Genomic DNA, 23,283 nt, shown 5'->3' on the forward strand with positions numbered 1-23,283 from the left:
TGAACTTTAGACATTGCCGTTGTCTATGGTTCAGTAAACATCAACTTAATCTGAGCACCAACAGTCCTGAAAACGCTACAGTTTAATCCCTGTTCACACCTTGATTCAGGTGACCCCTACAACCATGACATTGTTATCCACTCTACAGATGGTAAATGCCTCGGATAGCACTCATATATATTTAAGTATGTGGAGTTGTGTTTAAAAGTACACTGCATAGACAAGAAGGTCGTCACACATCAGCTCTGCAGTAGTCTGTTAATAGAAAAGAGATGAGAGGAATAACCGTTATTACCGCAGCTTCCTGTCTGGACCTGCCTCAACAATCACACTGTCATCAAAGAAGCACCAGCATCACTGTCAGAGGGAGACCACAGGGGCCATTAGTGCTGTTATTACCTACTATGTGAACGTGGCTGGCGCACCTCAGCCTGCTCCTAATCTGAGTACAATTAGTGCCGTGCTTCCCTTCATCAAACGTCTGCACATTACTTCCATTTCTTTATTTTACTCCCATGTGATTCTTGGCAGTATCAGGTCACGTTTAGATCATGGATAACTCTATCAGACAGATATTTATGGCTCAGAGAAGTGGCAGATATCTTCCACTCCCTAACATTAACATCTGAAAGTGCCACAGCTTGCAGAGATGGAGACACTGCTGCCACCTGTGCTTCTTGACATTTCACCTTTCATCCAAAAATGTTTTTTAGTGGACAACACATCCCTGTACACTTTAAACCCAGTAGCACACTGGAGCATTGTGAGGAAAACAACTGTCACGCCTGTGTCTTCTCTGTCCACATTCTGTTTCACATTTTTAGTTGGCACTGTGGATGAGTGTACTGAAGAGGCTGCTCTACAAGAAGAAAGCAAACATAGTTTTTTTTTCAGTATTTAAACATTGCACATTTTGTCAGACGTTCTGGATGCTTTTAAATTGTTTAGGTCATTAGAAATGTGTTTATCAGTGCCCTTTGAAAGGAGGCGGAGTGGCAGGTGGTTGAGCAGGGCCCTCATGCAGGCTAAGAAGACGTACTGAAACGTGGGGCACGCTGTGTTTTGTAGCACCATCTGCATTGGACTGATGTGAACTATGATCCATATTTATTATACCCAACAATGCCAACACCTCCCCAGAACAGCTGTTTAAAGCTTTAATTTTGAAGAGTAAGGAGTACTGAGCCCCACACTGTCCATGTGAGTGCCTACAACTCAGACTGATGTTATGTTGGAAGTGAAGGCTGCTCGTTCATGTGGGTCCGACATCACGAATGTTCGATGTGGCTGCTGCAGGTTGGAGGGCTTGAATTAGAGTTTCCAAGTAAAACTGAAGTTTACATTCCTACGTGGTTCTGGGTGGATTGTTCCAGTCACACACAGTATTAATATTATATGAGCTGTTAGTGGTGTTTGTTTGGGTTTTACTCTGAAACTCCTGAGATTTTATCACATATCATCATGAGGTCTCACACACTCAAACCATTACCCCAGTGCTGAACTACAGCTCAATTTACCATGAAAACCAGCTCTTAACCCTCCAACACCTGCCAAAATGTCCCCACTATGTTAGGAAAATAGTTTTCTCCTCATTAAGTACTGAGTACCACAACACACACACAAAAGTGTGTTTCAGAAACACTTAGTGAGATGTTATCACACTGCTGACATTCCTGTGTTCACACGCTGCTTGTCTTCCTGTCTCAGCCTCGTCTCAGAGGAAAGTCTGAGCACGTTCACATTAAGTAACATGAATATTTAATAATGATAAATATCATTTCTGATGGTTCTGTTTTTTAAATCAAAACCCTGTTTGATCCGTAAAATATAAAATAAAACTTTTCAGCGAGTTGACTGCTTCTAATTTCTGTGAGCTTACCAGGGAAGTTTTTACTTCTCACACGAGAAATGACTGAAAACGTAATTCAATCTTAGAATTAATTATACTTAATATAATATACTATAATAATGTAATCACTGCCCTGAGGACTTATGTACACTAAATACTTTTACTTTATTTTGAATATACCACTTCAGTGAAAACACATTTTAATGTAAGACTTTTACTTACAACAATATTTGCTTTACTTAGGTAAATATGTGAATGCCTATGTGTCAGCCTTAGTAATTGATTACACACAGGTCCAGCGCTTCAATGTGCAGAAGTAGTACTAAGAGAACTTTATCTTGGTACATTCATGTGTTTACCTGCTGGACTGGATCCACGTCCAGGTTTAGAGCTGGATTATTTGGAATTAAAGGGCTGATCCAGCGTTTTATGTCAGTAGACACCACCCACCTCTGTGCTCACACTCTGTTATTCAGTCACATGTACTCTGTTACTGTGCTGAAGGCTACATGATTTTCACTTTAAAACTTGCTCCAGGACGTAGCTGACCAATAAGAGAATTACAGTGATTTCTGTTTCAGGAAGTTTCCTATTTATTGTATTTTGATTATGTAAATTGTAGTAGAGTGTAGTAAAGCAGAGAGAGGCTGAAACAAGCCGCTCAGATTTGGCTTGATTCAGATTTGAAATGATAAAATTCAAAAATCAGACTCTTGTTAATCTTCTAACCATCTATGAAGGACTTACACATTTTACTTTGTACCACTGTGTAGAACTACCGTTAAAGTCCTCCAAAGTCTTTTTTTCAGTAATAGTTACAAAAGTCAAAGTACTTATTGTGCAGTAAGTGATGCAATAAAGTTTTAGGTGCTTTGAAGCTGTAACAATTTAGCTGATTCATTCATTTGGTACTTCACAGGTACTTGTGGGCTAAAAGTACCTTACAATGGGAGTATTCAGTACAAGTAATCTGCTAAAGTAGCTGAATAAATCACAGGCTGATGTAGTGTGACAGGTTTGTGATGAGCTCACCTGTGCAGTTTGTGTATGAAGTCTCAGGTGTGTCAGCGGGGCCACAGGTAGGGGGCGGAGCTATGCTTTGCTTGGGGAATTCCTGTGTACCAGAGGAAAGATCAGTCACAATCTTGTGTTTCATCTGCACTGCAGCAGATTAAAGCTGTCAGGATGTCTGCTCTGTTCATCTCCAAAAAACTGCGAACGGCATCAAAGGTGTAAGAAGTCTTTTCTTCAGTCATCCTGCAGGGATCCCCAGATATTTAGCATCATATGAAACCACAAGCAGCAAATCCTTAGATTCCACAAACTGCCACAGTCCAGTTTGTTTAATGATAAATGAATTCAGTTCATAAAAACTTTGTCTTTACTGCAGCACATAAAATCATATTAACTTCAATTACTCAGCTGGATTTGAGTCCTCGTACACATATACAGAAAAAGGACCAAACATAACCTAAATCACTAAAAGCATGTGAGTCAGGGCTTTTGTTTTCTGAACTTGACCCTGTGGGGGGACAGTCCTGCATTTGCCTACTGACGTTCCCACTAAAATCAGAACATAATCAGAATTTTGAAAAAAATTACTTTTAAAGAAACATTGAGATGTGAAACAAAAACTTTGGATTCTGAATCAGGATTTGTTAAATATTTACCAGTGGTTTTTGGTTTTAAAGCTTTACTTGGTTTTTGCATATTAATATGTAAAGTAGCTTTGGAATAAACGGTTTCAATGAATGAATTCTCTGCAAATGCCCCCCCCCCCCTCAACTCCTCCCACGCTTTTATATTTAAATGCTGGGCGATCGAGGCAGGTGAGCACTCCCTCTCCCCTCAGTGAGCCTCACCTGAACCATACAGTTTCAGCAGCAATCAAAGAGGAAAACCAGATGACATGGAACCAGGAGGACTTTGTTTTAGCAGCAGTTAAAGATGAAGGAAACTGTTGGAGCAAGAGGACGGTTGACAGCAGTTCTGTGACAGTTTCTGAGTTGGACTTTCAGACGCTTTTTTTTTTTTTTGCCTCTTTCTGAAGAATCATAAAAAAGAGAAGCAGAGGTGCATTTTGATTCCTCAATAAATGTGGGAAGGGCTTTTCTTGGTTTTAGGATAAGGGAGTAAAGGAGTTTGAAGCATCCTGGTGCTGATGTTGGACAATTGTCATGAACTGCAGACTAATACAGGAGCAGGACGGGAGAAAGGTCAACCTCAGCGATCTGGATTGACCTCTGACGCAGTTTGGATGTTACATCTTTAACTAAAAGCTAGATGAGCATGTCAGGTCCTAAAATAAACCCAAAGACTAAGAAGATGTTATGTCTTTCCCCAGTTCATGCTGCAACAAGCTGTCAGAATGTGACAGTCCAGACTTTTAGACTAAATTAAGGTTTACTTTTTACATTTCACATTTACACTGTTCTCGTCAATATTATTCCAATACAGACCAGTAAATAAATGCTGCTCACTAAAGATCCGATGTTTTTCAGCCTTCTGCATGTTGATTATCTGACAAAAAATGATGCTGAGTGAATCAGGTCTTTAAGCAGAGAGGTGAGAAGGACTCAAATCTACGCTGTCCACATTAGGCAGGCGTGATGTTGGCATGTCGCGGCCTGCTGCTCACCTGCTTGCTGCTCACCACCACAGTCCAGAGTCAGAGATCTTGCACAGGTACAAAACAAACAGCAGCATGTTCAGCCTACTGTGAGGAGGGGGGAAGTGTTAGCCTAGTCTAGCACATAAACAGAAAGTATGGGGAAATTATTTTGCTAGTTGAGCAATAAGATGATGAAGCTGTTAGCCTAACCCAATTTAAAGATCTTTCTGTCTTATTCATTTATTGTGAGATTTTAGCTTACAAACGAGTGACTGATTCATCTTGGGGTCAGCTGGATTTAGGTACCAGGACTCAGAAGCTAGGAGCTACAACAAGAAGTAGAAATTAACCATGAGCTGATTAATTTAGAAGCTACTAGCTAACTGGATTTATAGCTTAATGTTGGACTTTAGAAATTGTTAGCATGGACATATGATCTGCTCTTCTTTGCTGCTGCTTGTTGACAAAACAAAATGTTGCTTTTATATAATGGTGCGTTCCATTTCCCTGGGAAGTTGAAGCTTGACAGTTGAAGATTGACATCACACATTCAAGAGACGTTGTATTCCATAAGGTTCCAACTGAGAACTTAGGAGTTCTGACTTCTGACTACAAATGGAACACAACATAAACAGAGACTCTTTGGAAAGTTTTCAATGTCCAGTCCAGAACATGTTTGTCTGTCTTAGAAAAACGAAGCAGTTGGAACACTTCTGGAACACTTCCCACAATCTGAATTTAACAAAACACTAAACTGCTTAATAAAAATGTGTCAGGTTTTTTTTCTGAGGTCAAGGGTAAAACCAAAATGCCAGAATTGAAGGTGGAGATATGAAAACAAAAATATTTTTTCTAGCTTAGCTTAGCACTAACAACAGCCTAGTTTCATTAAAAGATAAAGATAACTCTGATTTATATGTTGCATATTGGTTATGTAAAAAGAACCCAGTGGGCTTTTAATAGCAGTTAGCAATGGCGGTCCAGGCAACAAAGTCAGTTCACATTAAACTGTGTGTCTATTTAATGGGATTGAGACGTCTCTCTGCTGCTTTGTGCTTCGTCCTCTTTGAGTCTTTGAAATGTGAGCTGTTTCTGTTCATGTCGTCCCCTCCCTCCATTCATCCTCCATTCATCTTAAACTGATCCGGCTTCAGCAACAAAACCCACAGGCAGAACCGCAGAGCAGCTTAAAGGGGAATTCCAGCCAAAAATCATCATCGACCTGTTGCTGTCAGTTAGGAAACAGAGACTTTATTTCGCTCTGCCTCTATCATTTCCGACTCAGATTGTCTCTACTCAGTTATTGATGCTGCAAATACAGCCAAACTTTTACTTACACACTGATAAATGTACTGCTGTATTAAATTCTCTAAAGTTTCTAAATGGGCAGCATAGTGCTGGAATGGATAGTGATGCTACTTTACAGCTAGAAGCTCCCCGGTTCAAATCTATGACCTTGACTGTGTGGTTTGCACGTTCTCCCTGTGCTTGCATGGGTTTCCTCTGGGTACTCCAGTTGTTTCCCACAGTCCAGAGACATGCATGTTAAGTTAATTGCTGACTCTAAATTGCCAAAGGTGTGAATGGTTGTCTGTCTGTGTTGGAGCCACAGCATAATGTGAAATCTACTCTTACACTTACTGTGTAGTGACAAACAATTATAAATTAATTATCTGTTTTATACTGATATTTGTAAGTCCATCTGTCCATCCCATTCATGTAAAAGCAATATCACCTGTATCACCTCTGTGACCTTATGTCCATGTATTTTTGTGATATGTCTCAGGAACAGCTTAAGGGAACATAAGGCTACATCCACCTGGACCTAAGTATTTAGGATGATAGTGATGAATTCTAGTTTAATCTCTGCTAGTGTCGTGTTGTGCTCTTCATAGCTTTTATGTTTTCAGGTAAATGTTGTGCATTAAAAAGTACAAAAGTAGGGTTTTTTTTCTCAGTGCAGTAGAAATAAATGTTATATGAAATGGAAATAATATAAATACCTTAAAATTGTACTTTACAGTACTTTAGTAGATTTGCTTGTTTTTTTACCACTGTGTAAACAAGAGAGCCCTCATGTCCAAAGCAAGCGCCATGGCTGGTAGAGACAACATATCTCCAGTCCTTACTTTGGTCCAGGGTGCGGTCTATCTCCTTGGCTGGTTCTGCTTACTGCTTGTGATGTTGTTGCAAATGTAGTGTATATTTAACATGTTTCTGAACAAGCCTGTGCTTCTTCCTCAGACCTGCTGCCTCTGGACCTACTGGCCAGAGCCCTGCCTCCCCAAGGACAAACCCCACCCACACAGGTAGGGCACAGGTTTGGAGCAAGCAGGTGGGGGGGGGTGATGAAAAAATGAAGGGGGGGATGTTTAAACATATGAAATACAGATGTGATAAAGTCTTGATCAATCATCTGCCCAATCAGGTGCAGATGGTTCAGTCCAGAGGGTCTAGAGGTCTCCGATTGGTGGGTGCTATGGCAACAGCATTGAGTTTCCCTGCGTCACAAATTTTCACGAACTGCGACCTCTTTCCTGCTGAGTTCTCATTGGTCGCCACTGTGAAGATACCAAGACTGAGGCCAAAGGTGAACAAAGGGAACTGAACAGAACCAGGTCTTGACCACTCAATTATGGTTTGATTTGTTGTGACCTGGTCTGCTGTCCAGTTCTGTCTGACGTGGTCTGGCCTCATGTCTGACCTGTTCTAATCTAGTCGAGTTCAGTCTTGTCTAGCCTATTCCAGTCTGATCAGATCAAGTCTAATATTCTGGTCCAGTCTAGCATAGCCTTTTACAATATGATCTGATCCAGTGTAGTCTTGTCTGGACTGGCTTGGTCTTATCTGGTCTCACTTATTCTGGTCTAACCTGTTCTTCTTGATTCTGTTTCCAGACCAGTGAGTACATCTTCTCTTTGGTAGAGGAGCAATCTGATTCACTGTTACTAGGGTTACGTGTCTCAAAGAACTGCCTACACTTTCTAACCACGCCCCCTGGTCTCAGCATGTGGAGCCAGATGAACTTTAAAGATGTCACATTGGATGATAACCGCTGGCACACTGTGGTACTGGCCATCACCGGTCCGTACGCCTCGCTGACCATTGACTGTGGACTGACCCTGGGGCTGTGAGTCACTGTTGGCCTTGTTTACTCTGGTTCACTTTAACTTAACTGGTTCAGTCCAGTTTAGTTTTGTTCAGTGATGTTCATTTTATTTCATTTGGGTCCATTTCAACTCAGCGTATTCTGGTTCAGTTGGATTAACTCTTGTTTAGCCTGGTTCAGATCTGGTGCATTTCAATCTGCTTTAGTTGGTTTCCTGTTTCCCCAGACAACAGGTCCAGTCGTTCCCCAGTTCTCTGAGTACCAGAGGTTCCAGGGTCTACATTGGCACGAGGAGAAGATGGAGGGGGCGGTTCACTGTGAGTATGAGTAGTGGATCAGAACCTGAGTCTCAGACTGAGTCTGACTGACTCCTGGCTGTCTTTGACTTCCAGGTAATTCAGACTTGTTCACACTGGTCTTTCTGTGTTAAGGGTTTAATGCGTCAGCTGGTTCTACTTCCTGGATCAGATGCCACACCCAGACTGTGTCCAACCTCCGACCCCAGTCTGGCAGAGCTGTCTGTACCCAACGTCTTAAAGTCCACTCCTCTACAGCCAGACCAAGAGGGACCAATTTACCCATATGGTGAGGTGAAGAGGGGCTGTTTAAATGTGATCAGATTCTGAACCTGATTGAAGGGTTCGGGCTAGGCATGGCAGCAGTGTCCAAGTGTCTATATATTATTGGAACATTTAGGGGAGCTTATGTTTCATGTGGTTTAGCTCAGTTTTCTGAAATATCCTGAATCTGTGACTGCACATGGCAACATCGTACCAGCTTATAAGCCCTTTCTCTAAGGGTCAGAGAAAACTGAATATACTAGTGCACTATAAATAGAACTGGGATGTTGCATGTGTACATCTAGTCCAGACCTGTAACAGCTAACTTCAGCCAAGCCACTTTAAGTTTAGATGTGCAGAATGGCTTTCCCATCAAGTATAACAGAACAAGTCAGGTGACTGTGGCAGACAGTCAAACATCACTATGAAAATACGAGACAAATGGCTTCAGCTTCAGTAGTGCTGGTCACATGGATTGACTGGTTGATGTTACAGTGATCAAACAGATCATGTGTTCAATAATACAGCTACCAGTGTTATTGCAAAGAACAGAGTTTGATTTAAGGTTGTTCTGCATTCTTTGAACATTATAATAGGTGATGGGTTAGGTTTGAATGCCAAGGACTTCACTGCTTCTTTCTTTACTGTGTCGCCTCTCGAGGACACATCAGGACAGCGCAGCTGTTGCCATAGCTCCCCCTCGTAGCATGAGCAGCATCAGAGAAGCATTACATCATCTGAGCTCTTTGCATTGTGAACAATCAGCATCCAACTCATATTCCCAAAGCTTATGTGCACATTTGGAGAGAGAATCATTTGAAACTCATCTGAAATCATCTGAAATATTTTCACACTGCAGTATTAGTACTCCACTCCAGGAAGTAATCTACTAACTTCCTCCTTCACTGTGTGTTTGAGTGTTTGTACTCTAAACTTCAGATTGTAATTTAGAAAGGGTGGAAGATCTGTCCCAGTCTCTGAGTGACAGGTCTCTATAGTGTGTGTATGTGTGTGAGCATGTGTGTGCAAGCTTCATTGCAGTTTTAAAAACATCAACACTGAACAGGTGTGTTTGTTTTATTGTGTCAACCCCTAAACTCTGAGAACTTGAACATACACCCAGTTATCTGTTCAGCCTCATTGCTGACGACTAAAAAGACTAACCTCGCTGTGACGTTTTGTGCTGACAAAAGTGACCCCAGAGATGACCCAGGACAAACCTGGACTTCCACAGAGCTCTGAGTGTGTGAGTGGCTCAGCAGAGTGAACTCTGGGTAATATCAGCTTGGAGCCCTTCGGTCAGATCTCACTCTTTATGACTCACAGTTTATACAAACTTGCATCAGGGGTGTGTTTGATTTATAGACCTGCTGACAGCTGAGTCTCTTTTTGCCTTTTCTTCTAAAGATGAAACCTGACAGAAAAACATGTTCTTCACTGTTTCACCTAAATGATTTAAAAGAAAAGGAAACTGCCCCACGAAGAAGCAAAGAAGAGACAAGTCTGCTTTTAGACTTTTTACCAACATCATTCTCGTTTTTCAAACCATCCCGGCTTTTATGGATGGGGTTTGTTTATTTAACGTCCTCTAATGTCATAAAATATGACCAAATCTGAACTACAGTATGATAAATCAGTGTCAATGCATCATTAGCTGCTTCTCTGTCTTTGTCTTTTTTTGCTCAGTAACTCTAGGAGACATTGACTGATGTGTAATTATGCATCTGCTCGTACTTAAGGTGTGTGGTTGAAAGAGTAAGGAAAACCTTCATTACCTCATTAGCACCCAGCTGTCAACCACCCTCTCAGATACAGTTACTGTTCAGATCCAGCTGCTGAAATAACTGTAGTAGTAAATGGGATGATCTTTTAGCAAAAACTTTATAACAAAGTGCTGTACACACTGTTGGTGTGGTACTGCATCTCAGAGGCAGGTACTTCATCTGACAGGGACTTATCTAACATCATGTTCATGAACAGGTATTGTTGGTTTTTAGAGGCTGAGGCCAGAGTGACTCTGGGAAACCTTCCTCCATGTTCCAGACCAGAACAAGGCCAGCTCTGGTTCAACATGCCAAGGAAAGGCCTGTTCATCTGTGATGGACTCACATGGAGGATGCTGCTGCAGAGTGAGTCTAATACTGAGGAGAACTCTTCTTTTCCTTTCTAAACCCTCACAATAAGTAACATTAGAACAACAACAAATAAAAACTGAACAATAATGCGCAAGGCAGATGTGTAGCCAAAGTAAAGCACATCTTAGTACAAAGACTGGTTCCAAACTTTCTGTAGCTGCTCCACCGTAAGTAAGAAGCTTCTTAACATCAGTAACATTAGGGCTCAGTCAGATGTCTGTTTTCAAAAGGAAGAAGTAAGGTCCAGGATTAAGGTTGAGTCTGGATGGTCCTGCGGCTGTTAATGTCACTGACCATTAAGTTTCTCACTGAACCTAGTGAACAGATGTTAGCCCAAATGTGACAGAATCAGCTTCTGATTCACAGGACAGGGACAATAGAAACTGCTTGGTAGTCCTGAAAAATGCCTAGACAACAATCAAAGTAAAATGTTTTATTAAAAGCTGCATCAGGGGCAGGTGTCACCATCATCAGGTTAGACCCTCACAGGTCAATGCTGCTGTATCTGTGCCCTGTGTCTCTGTCCTCTACTATGTCTGTGTGGTCTGCAGGTAAGGAACGATTGGATTACGTAGAGGACTACCTTGACCTGTACACTAGCTCGGAAACCTTTGATGTCGAGATCTTCTCTATCCCATCTGAAGGCCTGTTCATGGCTGCAGCCAACAGGTACAAACAGAGAGACAGATCTCATGACCTGCGCCTGCTTGTTTGTCCACATGAAGGTCCTTGATATGATCGACTGTCCCGTGTCCCTCTTATCTCCTCTGACAGGGACTCTCGGCCTGGCTCGGGGATCTACAAATGGACAGAAGGGTCGTTTCAGCTCTACCAGAACATCAGCACTCAGGAGGCTCGAGCCTGGAAACACTTCACCATTGATGAAAAGGTGAAAAAACGCTCCTGGTTTTGGTCTTCATTACTTCGGGACTCACAGGTCCTACATAGACAGGAGACACTAGGATCCTCTCACTCAGATCCAGACGTCTGTTTCGAGGATATAAATCACTGATTTAAAGATTTACATGATTTTTATCCACAGATGCTTTACACTGCATCAAGTGATTCTCTATCTGAAGGCAGCAGGAAATGTGTGTGACTGTCCACTTTGTTCAACCGGAATCAATAGGGTGCAGATAAATTAATGCTACAGGAAAACCACAGACCTTCACACTCAAGTTTTCTCCTTGTTAATGAGGTTTCTGGGAATATGCTAACCTCAGTTTCTGCTTTCTTGATGCTTCATCAGTGATTCATGTTTTATTCTTGAAATACTCACATACTGGTGTGGGCTGTTATTGTCACTGTGGGATGTTTAAACACGAGTCGTGTAGAAATCAAACTAAAAAAGCATCTGATCGATAGACCCACCATTTACGTTACCTTGACCTAAAGTGTCATTACTTTGACCTACTGATAAGTGGAACCTCCTCTAAAACAACCAAAAGGTCAACCCACACTTTTTTTGTTTCACCTGGCTGAAGCAGATTGTGACAGAGTGGTCTGCAGGATGCTTCCTCAACCTGCCCTGGAGAAGAGTATCGACTCCACTAGTGGAGTTTGGGTGGCAGAACATGGACACAGTGAAACAGTAGGGCTCAGGTACAGGACAGGCTGGATCTGCCTCATTAAGAAACTGAAGGAGACCAAATTAAACTTTAATGTCTAATTTATGGACGTGTGTGTGTGATCAAACCCTTTTTTAAGTTTTTTTCAGCTTTTTGGACATCTGGTGATATTATCATAATATATATTATATTTGATATAACATAAGCACTTTAATGAGTAGTTCCTAACAATGTTACGCTAAATTTATTGGAATTTTGTTTTTTTCCTTTCACCTTATCCCTTAAGTTCAGGCTCGCAATAGTGAATCATTGATTTGGCACATTTTTACATCGAATGCCCTTCCTGACACAACCTTCCCCTTTCTACCAGGCTTGGGAGTGATACTTGGCACTGCATGGCTGTCGATGAGGGGTGGGCAGTTGGGGGTTCATTGTCTTGTCCAGGCACAGTTTAAAATGTGGTCAACCTATGGTTGCTGGGTGGCCACTGCCACACCATTTATTGACATGAATAAGTCATCATCATCAAGTACATGTTTTAATGGAGGTTGTTATTCACATTAACCAGCTGAAACATTAGAGTCATGAGCACACACAGTAGAATAGTATCCAGTTACTGTACATAAAGTAGTTCTTCTGACTGTGATTCCTGATGTACATTAAGAAGCCTATAAGTTAAAAATGGACATGTATTTCCCACAAAATATTTTTACTCTTTACATCTGGACTACTTCAGAAGAAGCAGCTGTAGATGAACTGGTGAGCTGGTGGTCGAACTTTCAGCCTTGTCAGTGTTCACTTGGAGTTCAGCTGGTTCAACTTGTGCTCACATCGTGCTGGTTGTGTTTGAACAGAATGTTTGTATGAACCAACACAAACACACACAGACACACACAGGTGTTAACATAAAGCTCTGCAGCAGAGCTTTGAAACAAAATGACCTGAAAGACCAGAGAGACAGAGATGTGGCCTTGTATGCCCATTCATGTCAACACCAAATCTCAGTAATACATTGAGGGGAATTTCTGCAAATATCCACTTGGACTCATGGACTGCAACTGACTTGAACATGCGTTTAGCCAGACATGCAGCTCATCTGTAACTGGACTAGTTGGTGGGGTAGTTCTAGTTTTAGGAGGATGTTTTAGCTTGAATTTCTGCAGAAACAGGGCATTGTAATCACAGGTGATGTTATAGAGATGAATTATTGTATTTTTCCTTTGTCAGATTTTCCTGGTGGTGGCTAACTCCAGGGAGGCAGAGCCTGAGCTGTCCGTCATCTACCGTTGGAACTGGCGTCGGCAGCGTTTTCTCCGCCATCAGACTCTGGAGACTCACTCTGCTGTGGACTGGGAGGCCTTCAGCATCCACAACCACAGCTTCCTGGTGGTGGCCAATCACAGACGAGGTGAATGGGACACAGAACGGTGTGTTTAAACATGATGAATGTCTGGGCGGGTCTGCATGTCTGGAGCTGCTCTGTAGTCCTTCACCTCCTGTGGGAAGTCTTAAAGCTGCGTTTACAGTGTATTTAGGGAAAACTCCACCCAAGAATAAAGCTGTTTAAATATCACTCATCCCCACCTCTAGTCCTGAAGGTGCCAGCTGGGATTCAAATTGGGATTCACTCGGATGCCCCCAAACACCTCACCTCTATTAATCATTGCTCGACCAATAAACTGCTAAGTGTTCATTCACGCTGCAGAGAACGAACATGTTTTACACATTTGTAGACTCAAAGCTAATATCTGAGGAAGCAGGCAAGCTGACAAGACAAGGAACAGCCCATAAGAGACACACAATGACAAAATAGTACATAAAATAGACAAGAGACACAAAATAATGAGATACAAAACTAGAACAGAAATCGACCAAAAACAGAAGACAACTAAGACGAGATAAAATGACCAAAACCTCTGTGGAACTGGCTCTAGTTCTTATCTACTGGGTTTGTCTTTTGAGCAGGAGCCCACTGTCTCATAACATGTTAACCTGTTCACGTGTCCCTTTAAAATAACCTGTTGAAGGAAGGACAGCTCATGAGACACCTCATGATACAGTTTGAACTGTTTGTCCCTCGTTGACATCAAACACACCTCGACCTGCTCTGATCTCACATTCATGTTATGGGAGGTGTGAGTTTCCTGTGAAGATAAAACACACTGATCTGAGAAGGACGAAAGATTGTTTATGATCTGAAGAAGGAACACAGGGACCACTGATGCAGGTGTCCTGTGGTTAGATCACACACAGACTGACTGTAGAACAGGCTTTCATCTTGCATCAACAGAGTCTGCATTGGACACTTTTGACACTGTGAGGACATTTCTAACATTGTGAGGATATTTCTGACACTATGAGGACATTTTTAACACTGTGAGGACATTTATGACATTGTGAGGACATTTATGACATTGTAAGGTAATTTCTGACACCATGAGGACATTTCTGACAATATAAGGACATTTCTGACATTGTGACGACATTAATGTGAGATATTTTTCACAGTTCTAAGTGATTAAAATGTGTCTCTGTGTGTCCTTAGCCAGGGACTCCAACCACAACATCCACAGTGTGATCTACAAATGGAACCCCAACACAAAGGTAACCTCAGAAGCCTGCTGTCCACATATATCTACCTCTGAACCATGAAAGACATGTTTCCTGTTCCTCTAGTTGTCTACTGTCAACTCGTGTAGACTCGTCTTTCATTTTATCCTCACTCATCCCCTTCAACTCTTTCTTCCTTTTTCTGATCCAATCCCCTCGTTGTTTCTTGTTAATGTGTTCTGTCTTGTGTTACTGTGTCTTTCTTGTATCCCCTTATCATTTTGTCTTTTTGCATGCCATGTCCGCCTTTCCCTTCCTGACCTCAGTTGTTCGAGGTGAACCAAACTCTCTCCACATCTGGAGCATATGACTGGGAGTTCTTCACGGTTGGACCCTATCACTTCTTGGTGGTCGCCAACACCTTTGACGGTCACACCACCGCTGTGAGCTCCACTATCTATGTCTGGCTTGACGGCTGCTTCCAGACCTTCCAGAACATCCAGGTAAGTGTTTGCACTGTATACCAGCAACACACCACACACATAAAACACTCTTGAGCTAAGCTGGAGGACTCACTGTGTTCACAGGAAGAAAGTATGCATGACACAGTATTTTATGGATCCAGATTGCATAAAGTAAAAAAATAGTACAAAAACATGTATAAACACATGATATCATCAGTATCATGCACCTTTCAGACGTTTGCAGCTACAGTGTGGTATAGACTATATATGGTCACTTTATTAGGTACATCTGTACAGTCTAACACAGTCCAGCAGCTCTGCATGGATTCTACTTTAAGTTTAGAAAGGTGATTGTTAGACTTGGTTCTGATGTTGACTCAGTCCCTCATTTTGACTTGATCTGGACCTCCACTCAGTATATTAACAAAGTTACATATCAGTTAGTTTGGTAAATTTGCACCCACCAGATAAATCACTGAGTCGGGAGGAAGACAAAAGGTTCAGTTGAACAAATCTGTCATATTATACAAATGTTGAATAATTACCTTGATTTAAATGAAACACCTAAAAAAAGTCTCTGAACCTGTATTAAGACCCATGTCCAATTAACCCCAACCTGGAGTCAGTGCCCCTTTCTGACACAGACTTTATTTGATCTGAAACCTGATCAGACTTGGACTGATTTGTTCTTGCCATCTTGAACAGTTAAAAAAAAGCTTAAATGGTCAAGCAGCCAACTCAGAAACAAGCTGATGGCTGTTAATGAGACCCTTTACCGTGGACTGTACAGTGACCAGAAGCTCAGACTGTGCTTGAACTGAGTTTTCTGACTTTCCTGCAAAAGACAATTAAATAAATACATTAAATATTAAGTCAGACCAGATTTCCACCACATCTCACATATCTTTTTCCATATGGGACGATGAAGAGATTAACTGACAATGAAATCAGTCTGCAGCTCATTTGTACTGATAAAATAAAGTAAGTCAGTGAACCCATGTTTACTGCTGTAATAACTCTGAAAGCAGGACGTCAAACTGCTATAAAGCATTAATATGTTGACAGATGTGGACATAAAAGCAGTCCTGTAAAATTACTTCTGAATTTTCTTCTCAGTTCATGAGGCTCTGAAACAGGAAGCAAGAGCCTCCAATTAAAACCCAGGAAACCTGAGCAGTGTAATTAATGAACCACACACACCTTCAGGTGAGCAGTGTGTGAGGGGGTTTCCAGCTGCAGACAGCTGTTTGGACTTGTCCGTCAGTGTGGATCACCTGAGTGAAGAAACCCTTTTATTGGACTTTAAAACCACAATAAACAGGTTAGAAGCTGGTGAATCTTTAATTGTTGTTCTGACAGAGGCAGTAAGAGCCCAGAGAGGACTCATGAGCTCTGGTGGTCCTGAAACCGTCGCAGAGAACGAAGGTTCAAACCTTTTAATTAAGTAACAGTACTATGTAGATTATTTACATTTCACCTAAAGTAAAAGTACTGCACTAAGAAAAGTATTTTAAACAGTATTGATTATGGTAATTTTGGTAATATAAAACATAATAAAAAAAAACTGGCTGATTTTAACACTTCATGTGCTGACAGCTGGTTAACCCGGAATCATACATCAGCTTTTAGTCATTAGACATTAAAACTACCAGGTGGCATTAATGTTGTGGCTGATGTGTGTAGATTTCCAAGGTTTAGTAGTTTATGTAGTTTTCCTGTTGAATGTGCAACCAGGGTTTTACTGATGTCTGGCATCTTGTCTTTGACTTTATCTTCTTTATCTAAATATGACATTTAAAACTATCTCATCTATCATTTTTGTGTGTGGGCATTTTTGCCTGTATGAACCAAAGTACTTCAGAGAGACAAACTAAAGTCCTGATTTGATGAGGAACAGTCTATCCACTAGTTGGTGGCACTCGTAAAACATATGTGGATTCTGAACTCATTTCAATGTGGTCTGGGTTCCAGTCTGCTTGTTATTATCTCAAAAAAACGTGGTTCCTCAAACGTTGCTCAAACCTGTTCACTGATGCTCTGAGTATTTCCACGGTAGGACAGGCCATGTAGGTACAGAAGAAAGAAATAACTAATATGATTTAGCATTGTCCATTCTGCTCTCTGCCCTGGCATCATATCAGTGTACTCACAGGCCACACTATACACAAAGTCATCCAATATCTATTGCGTCTGTGGTACTGTAGGTTGTTGGTGTTTGAAATCTTGGCAAAGTACTTTGATTTTGGTCTTCTTTTTTCGCCTTAACCACAAACCACTTGGTATCATTTGGACTCTATGTTGACTCAGGCCTAGGTTTAATTTTAGACACAGTCTTGACTCAGTTAGTCCCAGTTTTTACACAGACCCCTTGTGCACAGGACACCTGACCAGTCCTTGTTAGAAAAATCACAGTTATCAGATGCACACAGAAACACAGAAACTTTTGATAACAGGAGCTGATCATAGAATAAGTTGTTGAGTCAGTAAACACAGATTCCTACATCTGCTCTGAAGTGTACTTCACTAAGAACTGAAACTATTTTAATTATAAATCCATCTGTTGTTGACATTCTGAGTTGGTGACTCAACTGCTTGGTTAACAAAAAACGAAAAGTGCCTTTCAGAGTTTCATCTTTCATGCCTGGAATGATTAATCAGTTCTAAACAAAGCGGAAGATGTTGCAGCTCTAATGTTACAGTAAAACTTTTCTGTCCTCCCTGTACAGACCGTGGGAGCAACGGACTGGGAGACATTTCACATCGATGGCAGGTTCTTCCTCGCCGTTGCCAACAGTCAGAAGGTTTCCAGTCGTGGTCCAAGTCTCTACAGCATTAACTCCACCGTGTATGAGCTCAATGCACTCACTCAAACCTTCATCCGCTTCCAGGACATTCTCACGCACAGGTTCATACAATACACAGTAACTGGTTTTCACAGGAAATGCTTGTTTTTGTTGTGAATATACAGGTGCTCGTCATATAATTAGAATATCTTCACAAAGTTGATTTAATTCACTAATGGAATTAGTGAATTATTCCAACTAATGAAAACCCCAAATTCAGTATCACAAAATTACAGTTGTTGAGTTTTCATAACTGGGAATCATTCATGCTGGAAACTCAACCTCTACACAATACTCAGCCGCCACAACATAGATACCATGTTTGTTGGATATTCTGAACTTTGCAGTCACTTACAGATTCAGTGTAAAGTGGCTGTGACATATTCAGACACTTTGAGCTGACATTGTTGCTGTCTTCAGTGCAGTGGACTGGGAATTCTTTACTGTTGGAGATGAGAAGTTCTTGGTGGTGGCAAACTCTCACGATGGCAGCTCGTACTCCCTGAATAGTGTCGTCTACAGGTTGGTACTTTGTGTCTAAGGTATGACTGTGTCTGTTGATGTCTATGCAGGTCTTAAGTCTGTGGGTCTTGTCTTTTCAGGTGGCAGGGTTATGAGGGCTTCGTTCCTGTCCACAGTCTGCCAACGTTTGGGTGCAGAGACTGGGAGCACTTCAGCACCGATAAAGGCTCATTCCTCATCTACTCCAGTGCCACCTCCAGGCTCAGCAAGGTCTTCAAACTCAGGACCTACTGAGTTACTGCACAGTCCAGATTAGAACCACTATCATTTCACCGGACTCCTCCAGGTCATCAGTCCGCAACACATCTTTACCATCTGCAATAAAATCCTGAGATTCATTGCATCCTCAGCCTGTGGGAGAAGACAGTCAGGTGCAGCTGGGCAATATTAAAGCTGATTAATGTACAACATGTAGCACTATTACAGATTTTCTAAAATATTAAGTTATGTTAAGCTCTGCTGATGAGTACGGGGACCTAAAATCAGCAAAGACTTTTAAAGAAGAAGATAAACTGAAGGATGTTTAATCATGGTTTACAGCTACTTAAAGGTCAAGATGATTCTGCATTTACATTTATCTTCAGAACCACACCAAACCGACCTGAGATGTTTGTTTGTGTTCATGACTCAGAGTTAAATCTTACAGCCAAAACCACCCTCTCATTAAAGGTCCTCAAAGTGAATTCTCTCCAAATGTGCAGTCAACTTTTGATCTAAACATATTGGTTTTTGTCCAAATATCTACAAATCACAGAAAATCAGTGATGTCTGACAAATGAGAAGCTGGAACTAGAGAATGCTTGTGAGGAGTAAAATCATCACCGTCTATTTTTACAACCATTAATTTCTTCAAACTCAGGTCCCCGTGGAAACAAGTTCAGCAACGTGGTCTAAACGTCCCTCTCCCTGGGGCAACCTGAGGTGACTCCAGGCCAGATGAGACATATAATCTGTCCAGCGTGACCTGACACTGAACTTCCCTTTGATTGTCTGAACTTTGCACCTAGTCTCTGCAGAGGAACTCACTTCAGCTCAGAGCTCGTGAGTACATGTTGAATACATGTTGGCCCTGAATACAGACTGACTGTTAAACTGAGATTTTTACCTTCGAGCTCAATGGTTTAGGATGAGCATCCACAGATTGTTCAACTCCCTGACAGGTGCAGTAACTCACTCCCAACCAAATGGAGCACCCACCCCAATCCTCTGTGCTCCTCTGTAATTTACTCACCGTGACATTTTAACCCTGATCTGTAATAAACTCAAACAATTTGCAGGACCAAAACAAAGGGGAGGACTTCTCTCAGTCCATCTTCACATCCAGAATTGAATTTAATGTTTGTCTTTCTGTTTGCAGAACATGATTAGTTTTGTACTTAGGAGTCACAAATCTGCCAACAGTGACCTGGGTTTTTAGACTGAAACATCTTTGTAAAGAGTGTGAATATCCGAGCCCAGATATTCAGAGCTGAACCTTTCAGGGCATAAAAGACAGACTACCATGTAGATTAGACTGGTGACATATTTACCAGAGCACACAGAATGATAAGAACAAAGGTGAAATCCAGGGTGCTGCAGGTCAGTACTTCTGTTCTCTTAGAGCTTCTTTTTTAGTCTGTTTCATTCTTATGAGACAACTTGTCCAGGTAACAGTATCTGAAATCTCTGTGATCAACTGCTGTTTGCAGTGTATCATGGGAGTACAGGCAGCTTACTAGCTTACTGTGATACTGAATAAAAGGAGAATTTTGGAGCATTCTACATTAATCATAGAATATTAAACTAATCATAGAATATTCAAAGCAATGTGTGTCTGTTTGATGTGTGGCACAGACAAATGACCTAATCCGTGATGCAGACCGGGTGTTGGTTTTAGTGTCTGTGTTGTGACTTCGGACAATCCGACTCATTTAGTTCTGCAACGTCTTTTTTCTCTGAGTTCTAATGACATGTTGTGGAAGTGGGAGTCACACTGAGACATATCACATCTATGACTTCACTAACAGACACCACGGTAAACCCATTGGTCCCTGTCACTTTTCTTCACTTTTTGTCAATGACAAGGTGCTTCACAAAAGCATCTCCTCACTTAGGAGGACATCACACAGGATATGACTCCTCCATGATTTGGGGGTATCTGCCATGATCATGAATAACTTCACAAAGGTTCAGAGTCAATTTAATCACACAATAAACAGACACTTATCACCAGGGCTTGGTTTGACTTTCATCCACTGCAGCGACCCAGCTCATGAGTTAAAGGTCATTGAGCAGGAAAAAAAACCTCTAATGCACAGCTCCAACAAAAGCACACAACGCTAAACTAAAACCATTCCCATTTATAAAAACTTCCTTTAATCATGTCTCCAGTCTGTTTCCTGTTGTCCCATCATCACTGTACTGAATTTGCTCTGAGTCTGAAAACACAAAGACAAGTGAAAAGAACAGATGCCAGAAGTTCACAATTCATTCACTTGTAACTCACAATTCATTTCATAATTGATAAAGTTTGGTTAAAAAAATGTAAAACGTTTATTTATTACAGTGACAGCCAAAAGCCTTTAGTGTGTTTAAAATGTAACAATTATGTTGATCATCCTGATTTTTAGCCTTTTTAAAAGAAATGAACTGATGAGAAATTACAGGATCTCTGATAACTGATTTGAGTGTTGTTTTCCCACTGACTTATCAGTCATTATAACGACATAGTTATAGTTCAATAGGTCACCTACTACCTACCAGCATTGTTATTATCAGTGAGACATATGACACAGAGTTCTTGCTGAAGGTATGTTGGGGTGGGTGGTGACAGAGTGCAGGACTTAGAAATGAGAGATACAAGCTCCTTTAGAGTCAGCGTTATATTTTTATATTGACACAACCAAACGACACTGCGGTGCACAACATGGCATAAAAATAAGTGACTGGGACCCTATCTCATATCTATGTTGCTGATAAGAATGGATAACTACAGCAGTGGAGAAGGTTTTGACCTCATCTCCGCACACTCCTTCCTTTTTGATTTATTTATTGATTTTTGCTGCTCGAGCTTCTGCTGCATATCATCATTCTTTTTATTTACATTTTCGATAATGTTTGTGTGCTCTGTCACAACAGCTAAAGAAGACAGAAATTTGACTTCTACTTAAAACTGCTTCCATAGGGTATATGGTATATGTTAAACTGCACTGAGCTTAGCTAATGTCAGGAAGACTTTACTTTCTAATCTTAGAAATTGATATTTTCTAAATATCCCTTCTTTGGAAAGGTGCTTTGTAAAGCGAACATGTTTTCCTTTCAGTAATTGTTGTATTTCTTACTGTTTGAAACAGGAAGACGTGTAATTTTACAATATTAACTTTATAAAGATGTACAGTAAATAAACATATAAGCTAATTGTCTATCAGAAACAGACAAGTAATACTTTAAAGCTAAATAAATTGAATCTAATATGATGCAACAATCTTCTGTAAAATGAAAGAAAAGCTTCTCTAAACATTTTTTGTACTCACATCATCAGCATCAGTACTGTACTGTCTGTTGAGAGATGTGATGTGTGATGATTTGTTTTGTTAGATTATTAGGAAATAAACAAAAGTTCATCACTGACCAAGTTTTATCTGGCCTTGTTAATTTTTTACATATCAACTATTTTTTTTAATTTCATTCCCGTTTATATATTTTTACTGTACATCAAAAATATTTTGGATGTGCATTGCTGTTAAAGATATTAAAGCCTTTACATTTTTTGGAGTTGGCTGAATAATATAAACATATTGAAGAAAACTACAGGTCCAATTATTATAATAATCACTCATAGTTCTGTTTGGTCACACACTTACATGACTTTTCTTTTTATTTATGTTTCAAGTTTTATTTAATACAGTTAAAGTCAGTATGATTTATGATGTTTAAATTCAAAAGTAATATTTTTACTTTATTTTAACTAAGTTTACTCAGAACATTTAATTTAGGATATTTAAAAGTTCTTCTGTCTGGAAAGGGCTGAAGGCAATCACTAACTTACAACGAACATCTGCCAACGAACAGCGTCTGGTGGTCCCAGCACCGGACAGAAGACACCAAACAAAACTCTTCAGCGCATGATCCCACGTTGGTGGATCGAGCTTCCAAACTCTGCACACTCAGCAAACTCACTCCCAGTATTCAAAAAACAGAACTCTTCTGCACCTTCTTCTGCACTTAAATCTATTTTTAAAAAATTAATTTCTGTTCTTTGTTGCGCTGAAACAGAAACACTCATAAGACTTTGCTTTGATGTTTTCTCCTTGACCTAGATTTTTGCTGCCTTGTACCTCACTTTTAGGTCGCTTTGGATAAAAGCATCTGCTAAATGACTGAATGTAAATGTAAATTCGAGCCTAAAGCCCCCCACTCTGTGAACGACCTGTACCTGGCCAACAGCCTGAATGAGTTGTACTGCCGCTTTGAAAGACAATGGGACAGAAAATTACGGGCTTCCTGAAAGACAGATGAAAGTTTGTGAGGCTAGGGAAGCATGTCTCTGACTCCCGGACCATTACCATTGGATGTCCCCAAGGATGCGTCCTTTCTCCTCTGTTATTCTCCCTGTATACCAACAGCTGCACATCTGCATATCTCCTCAGGAGTACATCTCCAGGATCCGATGACAGGCAGCCAGGATTGCAAATGACCCCTCTCATGCTGGATATGAACTCTTTCAGCCCCTCCCCTCGGGCAAGAGGCAAGAACGTTTTTTTCCCCACTGCAGTCAGCCACCTACACATTGCCCCAATCAACCCCAGTTAATACCCCCTCCCCAACCTAAGGTCAGTCACTCCCACTTTAGAGCACTAGGATGCGATGCGGAAGTCGTCAGGAACAAATCCCAACCTACCCACCAGGTGTTTTCCTGAATGAGACACTCAGAAGGAGATCCCCGGGCCTCCCCCCATGGCCACCCACCGCTCCCCCGGGGGAATGGGTTAAATGCAGAGAAAGAATTTTATTGTAACATGTATGTGCAATGAAAAAACTACTTTGTCTGTTTAAGTTGCACCACTTCCCACCGACATTCACTTCTGCTTCTG

At 41.0% G+C, this 23,283-nt stretch overlaps 1 protein-coding gene across 1 annotated transcript; it reads left to right on the plus strand.

Annotated features, from left to right (window-relative positions):
• Positions 1-27: 27 nt before the first annotated feature.
• Positions 28-21,884, plus strand: LOC137132974 (thrombospondin-type laminin G domain and EAR repeat-containing protein-like). The gene is made up of 16 exons (XM_067516017.1): positions 28-4,250; positions 4,351-4,534; positions 6,705-6,769; positions 6,889-7,050; positions 7,358-7,590; positions 7,796-7,886; positions 8,001-8,154; positions 10,127-10,258; positions 10,816-10,933; positions 11,039-11,153; positions 13,060-13,240; positions 14,378-14,436; positions 14,709-14,885; positions 17,573-17,751; positions 18,110-18,211; positions 18,292-21,884. The coding sequence occupies exons 2-16, from the start codon at positions 4,459-4,461 to the stop codon at positions 18,443-18,445; spliced, it is 1,998 nt and encodes a 665-aa protein (XP_067372118.1). The 5' UTR covers positions 28-4,250; positions 4,351-4,458; the 3' UTR covers positions 18,446-21,884.
• The last annotated feature ends 1,399 nt before the right edge of the window (positions 21,885-23,283 follow it).

This window comes from Channa argus, chromosome 9, assembly GCF_033026475.1.
Source record: "Channa argus isolate prfri chromosome 9, Channa argus male v1.0, whole genome shotgun sequence".
In the NCBI taxonomy this organism is placed as follows: Eukaryota; Metazoa; Chordata; class Actinopteri; order Anabantiformes; family Channidae; genus Channa; species Channa argus.